Source organism: Chiloscyllium plagiosum, chromosome 16 (genome assembly GCF_004010195.1).
Source record: "Chiloscyllium plagiosum isolate BGI_BamShark_2017 chromosome 16, ASM401019v2, whole genome shotgun sequence".
In the NCBI taxonomy this organism is placed as follows: domain Eukaryota; kingdom Metazoa; phylum Chordata; class Chondrichthyes; order Orectolobiformes; family Hemiscylliidae; genus Chiloscyllium; species Chiloscyllium plagiosum.
The window spans coordinates 12042864-12051847 of NC_057725.1; the positions used below are offsets into that span (position 1 = coordinate 12042864).

The window sequence follows — 8984 nt, forward strand, 5'->3', positions numbered from 1 at the left end:
AACTGGCCTGATTTGAAAGTGGTATTTCTCAGTGCAGTGCTCCTTCTGAATTACTCTACAGTTTCAAACTAGATTGCATGCTTATCTTGCTGAAATGGGTCTTGAACCTGCAAATGTCTGACAGATAAAAATGCTGCCCCTGATTGATCAGTTTTGCTCGTTAGCTTTCAATCTATAAAAGGGATTTTTATTTAGGGGAGTGCATCTCAATTGAGAAAGGATTTGAGCTGTTCACTCTATAAACCTTAATGCTAATTCAACTGGAGTTGTACATTTTTGTTCTGTCAGTATTCTATGCTAAAAAGTAATGGGTAACAGCAGCATTATCTACCCCGACCCAGGGTTTCTTTCAGAGAAACTTTTAGGCACTAACAAGATATTTGAAAGACTGGGACTAAAGAAAACTATCTGTGCACCACAATTCTTTCAGCTTTAATATAATTTAGATCAGTTTCAACAAGGGTCACTCGAGATAGGAAGGATTTTTTTAAACTAAAACTTCTTAAGTGCAGCATTCAGGACTTCAGAAGCACTGAACTCTTTAATTCAACATGTAATTTTCCAAGGACTGTCACTGAAGACCACGGAGATCAGTTAATAGCTTCAAACACTAAAAATTAAATACAGAAATTTTAACTCACAGCTCTTTCAGATTCCGAAGAGACTTTATAGCTTCAGGAAACTCCTTCAGATTGTTGTAATTCAAGTCCCTAACGAATAAATACATTAGCTAAACAGTCAAGTAATAACGCTTACTTTTGCAAGCTTTGGGAACAATAACTAACAAAGAAGAAAATCACTTGCAGACAAATTTTCACCAAGACAGACCTAGCATCAAAGTTTAACCTTCACCAATTTCAATTATTCCACTATACACAAATCATTAGCCACTGTGTATATTAAATTTACAGTATACAGACAGGCCAAGTACAGTCATGAGTGTAGTCCCTCCACAATTATTGTGCACAATTACAACTAGCTACAAGCTCGGGTTAGTACTTGCAAAGATTTAAAAAAAAATCAAACTGAAAACCAGGAAATAAGTGTCATTGGGAACATGAAAAGATGGTCACTTAAAAGTCAGACAGGCAAAACTGCTTTGCAGAGTATTGAATTAAAAGTAAAAATATACATTAATATATAACTGAAGTGTAAGCAAATCTCTTTAGGAGATGTGGGATGGTATGAAATTTAAAAACCTAGATAATGCTGCCATAATTGCACATGCAGTGTCATGCCCCTTTCTACATACTACTACCAAAAGATCTAAAAATCATTAAGTAACAAGTTAATCCCAAATATCACTTAAAAGAAAACATTTGTTTCAGCAAAATTTGATTATATATTCAAATATGCTTAAACTGTATAAGCAGTTCAACTGCAGTTTAATTTCTCATTTAATTAATATGATTCAGACTTAAGCTTAAGTGATGGTCATAAGTACAAAAAGGGAAAAAAAAAAGGTACTTACAGCGTCTCCAAATTATCAAGCCCATCAAAGCAATGTATATCTACTGTATCAATTTTATTATTGTGAAGATGTCTAGAGAAAAATGGATGAGAAAGAAAGCAGAAAGGATCGTGTCAGATGGAAAAAGGTTTCGGTACATTGAAACTATTCGTTACGCATTAACAGAATGTTACAAATTACTTTATCACAACCCAAAACAAATTCTAAAACGTCCACATGCACAATAGTTACTTTGACGCACAAAATCTGGTGAGGTAGTTAATATTTTCAGCCACTCAAAAAGGCAAGATTTCATAAACAGCAATTGGAATCAAGGACAATTCTATTTTTACTTTGTGATATTAGAAAAATTGCTGGCTGGGACACTGCAACTTACTTCTTTTCAATATTTACTTGGGATTTTTATAACCATCTGAAGAGAAACAGGATGACAAGGTTGTAAGTACAACACCTGCCACAGTTAGTACTGTAATGGAGTAACTAAAGCATGTCGATGCTTCGCACAATTAGTTGTACATATATACAGAAGTAGAAAATATTCATCAGACTAAAGATAATTCTAGGATAAACTCATTTTAAAACTCTTTCATTCATGTGATGTAATACCGCATAATAGAATTGGATAGCCATAATGAAGCATGTATACTTCAATGGCTAAGCTCAAACATGCAAAGTCACAAAGATAGAAGACTGGTCTGTGCAGTAGATACAGATGCAGATGTACAGCTACTCTTTAACAATATATCTTGAAAAGAATACCACACATCGATTACTCCAGCTGAAGTACTTAACCGTCATAAGCTGTAGGAACTTTATTTTTTCCAGTTTACAACACAGCTCTTAACCTTTAGTCATGCTTTAAAATTGTGTTCTATGTTAACCTTTTCAATTTTATGTATTGTTATGTCTACTTTCATTCATGTCATCTTAATACCAGACTTATTAACCGTTTTTCCAAAAAACCTCAATCTATAGACGTCAGTCTTGTTGAAAAATTAAAATTAATATGAAGTTAGAAATATTCAGTATTTCGATGGGATGACATTAAGGGCTTGATCTTTATTCATTAAGGTGTTTAAATGTAATTAAAAAATAAACTGCAATAAACTTCCACCAATTCCCTGAGGGCAAAATACTCGTCTTGCATCAAAGAATTTTAATGCCTATCAGCCCCTACCAAATGACATTAGTGCACACAGCAGAGAATAAATATGCGCACTGCCAAGCAACCAGTTTATAAGTTTGTTCCTTTTCTAAGGCCCCTGCAGAGTTTCTCAACTGAGGTTGTTAGAAATGAACAAGTCCATCCAGAATGTGTACACTATTCCAATCTTTGAGCTTCAGTACAGATTTTAAAAAAATTCATTCCAAGGACATGGGTTGGGTTACCCACACCAACATTTATTGCCTATATCTAATTGGCCCCCCTTGAACCACAGCAATTCTTAGTGCGCAGAGACAACAGCAGCAGAGTCCTGAGTAGAGCCCTTCATTTCAAATTTATTCATCTGGGAATTTATGCATACGGAAAACAGTTTTTAAATAGTAACAAAAATGGCTTTTAGACCTGGCTACTTAGCAATGCACATATTTTTTCCCTGACGTGCAACCTATGCCACGCCACATGGCAGTACCTAAAAGTTACTAAAACAAAACTCTTTGTTGTAAATAAACACAAGATTACAGCTCCTGGAGATGAATGGAAGGTTAATGAAGAAATTTCAGGTGTTTATTTGTGCAATAAAATCTCCAAGGTCAGATGCTTACTACACCGAGCACTGCAGAAACACACATCTACACCATAAACAGCTCCAGCACTACCAAAAACCAGGATGCCTAAAATTATAGCAAAGCAAATAGATTGTATGAATGGAAGAAATAGAGGAGGGAGTACAAAGTTATGATGCAGTGCAAGATTTCTGTTATTTTACTGTTTATAAGTCACGTTTGAAGGCTGTGTGCAGAGTTAGTAATGTCACCCGAAGCTCAGATTGTGCCTACAACCTTTAACCACTTTTGAGCTATTGATTTTATTGTCAAAAAAGTAAAGTACAGGCTATTCTGCATTAAGTACTTTACTATTTTCATCCAATAAACTAGAAGATTAACAGTGATTCTGCAGAAAAAATGAAGAGTTCTTCCAAAAGAGACTGGGTTAAAACAAGTTATAAAGCTACATAAAGACTGCAATGATACACTTTGCTGCTTGAAAACCATATTTGATTTTTGTACCAGCACTAACATAAATACATCAGTTTTAAAACTGCCATAACAGAGAAAGCTACTTACAGTACAACTAGACTGGAGAGATTTGCAAAGGCAAAGTTGGGTATGTGCGTAATTTTGTTCAACGCCAGTGTTAGAGCTTGTAGTGAAGATAGTTTGCTTAGTTGATAGATGGGAACTTCAGTTAGGCTGTTATCATCAAGCCAAAGGTGCCGCAGTTGAACTAGACCCTCAAAGCTGTCTTCAGGAACAGATGTGATGTGGTTTGCATCCAAACGCCTAAGGATTAAAGCATAAAACCATCAGAAAACATGCTTGGCCTTGTTACTTCCACTTGCTGTAATGTCCAATCACCTCTTTGCTTATAACAATACCAACTCTGAAATGTTTTTCAGTTATATGAGAAAGACCTGGAAAATTAAACTTCAGTTCCACCATTTATAAAATGTTCAATGCTGGATTATGATGCGTTTCAACATAGTTATACTATTATACTTACAAATAATGAGGAAAGTCTATGCAGCAATTTTTTTTTAAAACAGAAGCCATCAATGAAAAGTTGCATTGTGGGATCTCAATTTATTTATAATCGATTAGGTGCTCCACTTTTCCAAGACAGGGCAATTGGACTCTGAAACCCACTCCACAAATCTGTAACATGCATCCGAATGGTAAATTAGAATAACATTTACCACATTTAGTTTTTAACCCTCTTATCAGTCATGGGAAGTATTGAAAAGATTTAATGGAAGCCATTAATTGTCGTCAATTACCCAAGAATTAGGAGTACAGAAACTATTTTGCCATATTACTCAAGATTTTCAGTCTAAACTGTGACTTGAATTATTAAAACAGATACAATTGCAGTGTCAATACAAGTGCCATCAATTTTAATGCAATTGGCTTATTTGAATGCATTCCCTATGTAGCACATTACTGATCCAGAAAGAAAATAGGATAGATGAATATACTGACAATGTTAGAATATAGAACAAACACAGAACATTGAACTGTACAGCACAGCACAGCACAATGTTGTGCCGAACATGATGGTAAATTAAACTAATCCGCTCTGTCTCCCCTTGGTCCATATCTCTCTGTTTCTTGCACACTCACGTGTTTATCTAGAAGTCCCTTAAACCCCCCCCCCCCCCACCATTGTATCTGCCTCTACTACCACCCCTGGCAGTGCGTTCCAGGCTCCTACCACTATGCTAAAAAAAAAAAGCCCCCTCCTTTGAACTTTCCCTCGCTCATCTTAAATGCATACCCGCTAGTATTAGATTGAAAGAACATTTGAGATTTTGCACTGAAAGTTTGGGTAAAGAAACAAATCATTTTGTTTATCAAACATGCATTTATGTTTTTCACCACACATTCCCTCTAATGTTCTCCCTTTCAGGCAACTACTTAGTTTACATTTAAATGGATCAATGGGACTGGATTTCACAAATGCTAACCACTGTACAAAAGATGCTTTTTATGACCTTCAATTCTATACAATCACATCTTCAATTGGCATGCTGAAATGGGTTTATCAGTCACAGATTGCATGTTCAGTTTACTAAGGAAAGAAAGGATTTAAATGGTATATTTTCTTTGTTGCCATGTTATTCAAAAGTCTTACCAATCTGTCAGAGTAAATCTAACATTTCTATACATTTTAAGAATGGACCCTAAAGAATTAATGTATTCAAGAAATTTTACTTGTATTAAATTATTGTAAATGCCTGCCACAACTGCTCAATGTTTATTCCATGAGTAACTGCATGGCACAGATAAGATCGATGGGTGATCATCACGATTAAAATCCTGGAACTCCTCGCTTAACAGCTCAAGAGAAATTTTTACCACAGACTGCAGCAGTTCAAGATGGTGGCTTAACATCACCATTTTGAGTTCAATTGAGGGTGGGCAATAAATGCTAACCTTGCCAGCAATGTCCATATTGCATGAATAATTTAATAAAATAAGACCACGAAAATAGTGTAGTGGTGGGATATATTTGTTGCAGTAAGTGTCCAGTAAATAAATAATAGTAGACAGGACTATGGTCCACTATCTCAGCCCCATTATTGAGTATCCTGCTGTTTTTCACTGTAAATAGTAGTCACGCAAGATAAGGGCTACCATATACTAAGAAAGTATGCCTAACGAGGTATTCACGTTTTGAGGAAAGGAGAACAGATGAAAAGTAAATAAAAATTAAAATTTACAAAAGAAAGTCTGGATGAATAGACCTATACGTCTACAGAAGATCAATACAACACAAGTCATTTTCCAGACCCTCAAACAAAATCACAGCATGCTAAAAACCAAATCTGAACAATAGAAATCAAATGAACTGTTTGATAACATAGCTCTGTTGAATGATGGCTGGAAGCTACCTGTCTACCTTGTTGATTGAACTCCTTCCCCCACCCTGAAGATCAAAGACATTGTTTCCATTACTTGGAATGGATCTGGCAGAAAAATACGAACAAATACGATGCCTTTCCTTTGCAAACACTTTGAACAGGCACGCAACACGAGGAAACTAAACTGATTTGATGAGGTGCAGGAAAAGGGGAATCTTTCAGTTGATTACTTCAATAGATGTACTTTTAAGCCAGGCTTTACTAACATGAAAGAAACAGCAGTCCCCAATCACCGCACCTCCGCCCCTCCAACCCCACAATAATGTACTCGCAACAGTACACAACCAACAGCGGCTCCGAGAGTAGACTTCTTGCCTTCAAGTCAAATTCAGGTTGCATCCCAGAGACTTGATCACAGAAATCAAGGCTGACATACAATGCAACATTAAGGGGAAAACTGTGCTGTTGGTGGTACTACCTTACATAGAAAGTAATAAACTGAGGACCCACCGGTACTCTCAACTGGCATTAATGACACTGTGAATACTCTTAAAGAAAAACAGGGAAGTTATCCCTGGTATTTGCCCAATCAAAATACAAATCCTCTGGCTACTATTACATTGCCATTGGTGGCAGCTTGTCAGTGTGCTGTCTCTCTGGAGGAGACACCTCTCCCTTCATATGGATGCAGAAGATTCTCTGACACCATTTCCCCTGATGTCCTGCCAATATTTAGTCCTGAACATCCATCACTGAAGCACATCATCTGGTCACATCACTGTTGTTCACAGAACTTTGCTTTGTGCAATTTGCCTGCTGTACATCCTAAATTGCAACAATTAGTCAACTCCAAAATTTACTTGAGGAACCACTGATGCTGTGATCTTTTTTTTAAATCTGAACAGAGGCTTAACAGAACTTCCATTTACTAATTGGGAAAGCATTATATGCTCTGTTTCCCCATCTACAATAATAGGGGAAAAAAAAAGTCACAACACAGCAATATTCCCTCTAAATTGGCAGCTGCTGTGAAGCTCTGCGCATGCCAATTGGTGCCAACGCATCGGCTTCTGCTTTCAGAAACCGTAGCCACACGCAGGTCCAATACGTAAAAAAAAACGTACAGAGGGTGTTCCCACTCAGTACTTTACAATATTTCTCAGCAGATGGATGGACGCATTTTGTGATTTTTGTCTGGACAGATTTTCACTGAAAATGAATAGAGTAAGTTCGCAAATATTTAGAATGAGATACTGTGCCAAGAATGGGAAGTTTTCTTACAATGATGTTGCTATAACTAATCCATGTTTAAATAAAAACAAGTACTCCCATGGGTTAATTATAACACATTTACATTCAAGGGAGCATGCAATATCACAGTGAGATGATACTTACCATCAAACCTTGTCTTTTGAGTTCAGAAAAGGCCTTTTGGCCCATTGAGTCTGCACTGACAAAAAAAGCCAACCCATCACATTAACCCCACCTTCCAGTAATTGGCCTTCAATGTTATAACATTTCAAGTGCTCAGCCACATACTTTTTAAAGGTTGTGAGGTTTCTGACCTCTACTATTCATCCATACAATGGATTCCAGATTCTCACCAACCTCTAAGTAAAACATTTTCTTCCTGAATTTCTCTCTAAACCTTTTACCATTCACCTTCAAATTATGCCTCCTCATTATTGATGCTGTTTGTAATGCACATTAATGACATAGGCAATGATGTAGGAAGTATGATAAGTAAGTTCACAACTGACATGAAAACTGGTATCATGATAAATAGTCAGGAGGAAAGCCTTAGATCTTAGGATAAAATAGACAAGCTGGTAAGATTGAACAAAAGCAAATTGAATTTAATTCTGAAAAGTGAGAGGTGATGCATTTTGGAAGGACTAACAAAGCAAAAGGAATACACATTGAACGGTAGGATCTTAGAAAGCACAGAGGACCAAAGGGATCTTGATGTATATGCCTAGGATGGGCTGATCAGGTGGTTAAGGAAGCATATAGGTTAGTTTCTTTAATTAATCAAGGCACTGATTATGAGAGCAATCAGATTATGATGGAGCTCTGTTTAATGTTAGTTTGGCCACAGCTGGAGTACGGTGTACAACTCTGGTTACCACACTACAGAAAGGATGTGACTGCACTAGGCAGGGTGCAGAGAAGATTCACCAGAATGTTAACTGGACTGTAATTCAGCTATGAATACAGACTAGATGTCCTGAGGCTTATTTTCATACAGCAGTGAAGGCTGATGTGGGACCTGATTGAGGTGTTCAAACTTATTATGAACGCGAATAGGGTACATGAGGAGGAAATTTTTCCCTTAGTAAACGGTTCAAAAACCAGAGAGCACAATTTTAAGGTACGGAGCAGAAAGTTTAGAAGGGATTTGAAGAAATACTTGTTCACCTATATGGCAATGGGGATTTGAAACTCATGGCTTAAAAAGGGTTAGAGAGACAGAAACCCTCAAGATATTTGAGAAATATTTAATTGAACACTTGAATTACAATAGCAAGACTATGGACCAAGTACTGGAAAATCGAACCAGAACATTGCAATCAAAGACTTTCTCTTGTCACACTTGAATGGCTACCTCAAGAATACAACCTATATTGGTCCCTTTGTTTTCTTCTTCTAGAGGCTGCCTTGTGGCAATATCATCCACAGATATGGATTAAAACTACATCATTAGCTCTAAACCCTCACCACCTATGCTTCAGTGCCGCTCTGTTATTAGAGCTTGCTTGATATCCAATCCTGGATAAACAATTTCCTTCAGCTAAACACTGGGAAAACAGAAGCCATATTCTTTCTAAACTAAATTCCTTCTTCGGCAATATTTCAGGCTGTTCTGAAACTTTTCTTACCTCAGAATTCTATTTTGATCCTAAAATGGGTTGCTGATCCTGTTAAGTAGA

At 36.7% G+C, this 8984-nt stretch overlaps 1 protein-coding gene across 1 annotated transcript in view; it reads right to left on the minus strand.

The window, feature by feature from the left end:
- lgr4 (leucine-rich repeat containing G protein-coupled receptor 4) overlaps nucleotides 1-8984 on the minus strand; it is a 139768-nt gene that overhangs the window by 36385 nt on the left and 94399 nt on the right. Inside the window, exons 5-7 of the mRNA XM_043705452.1 lie at nucleotides 3761-3976; nucleotides 1472-1543; nucleotides 642-710 (exon numbers count right to left, since the gene is read on the minus strand). Of these exons, the coding sequence (XP_043561387.1) occupies nucleotides 642-710; nucleotides 1472-1543; nucleotides 3761-3976 (357 nt within the window). The remainder of the gene's footprint in view (nucleotides 1-641; nucleotides 711-1471; nucleotides 1544-3760; nucleotides 3977-8984) is intronic.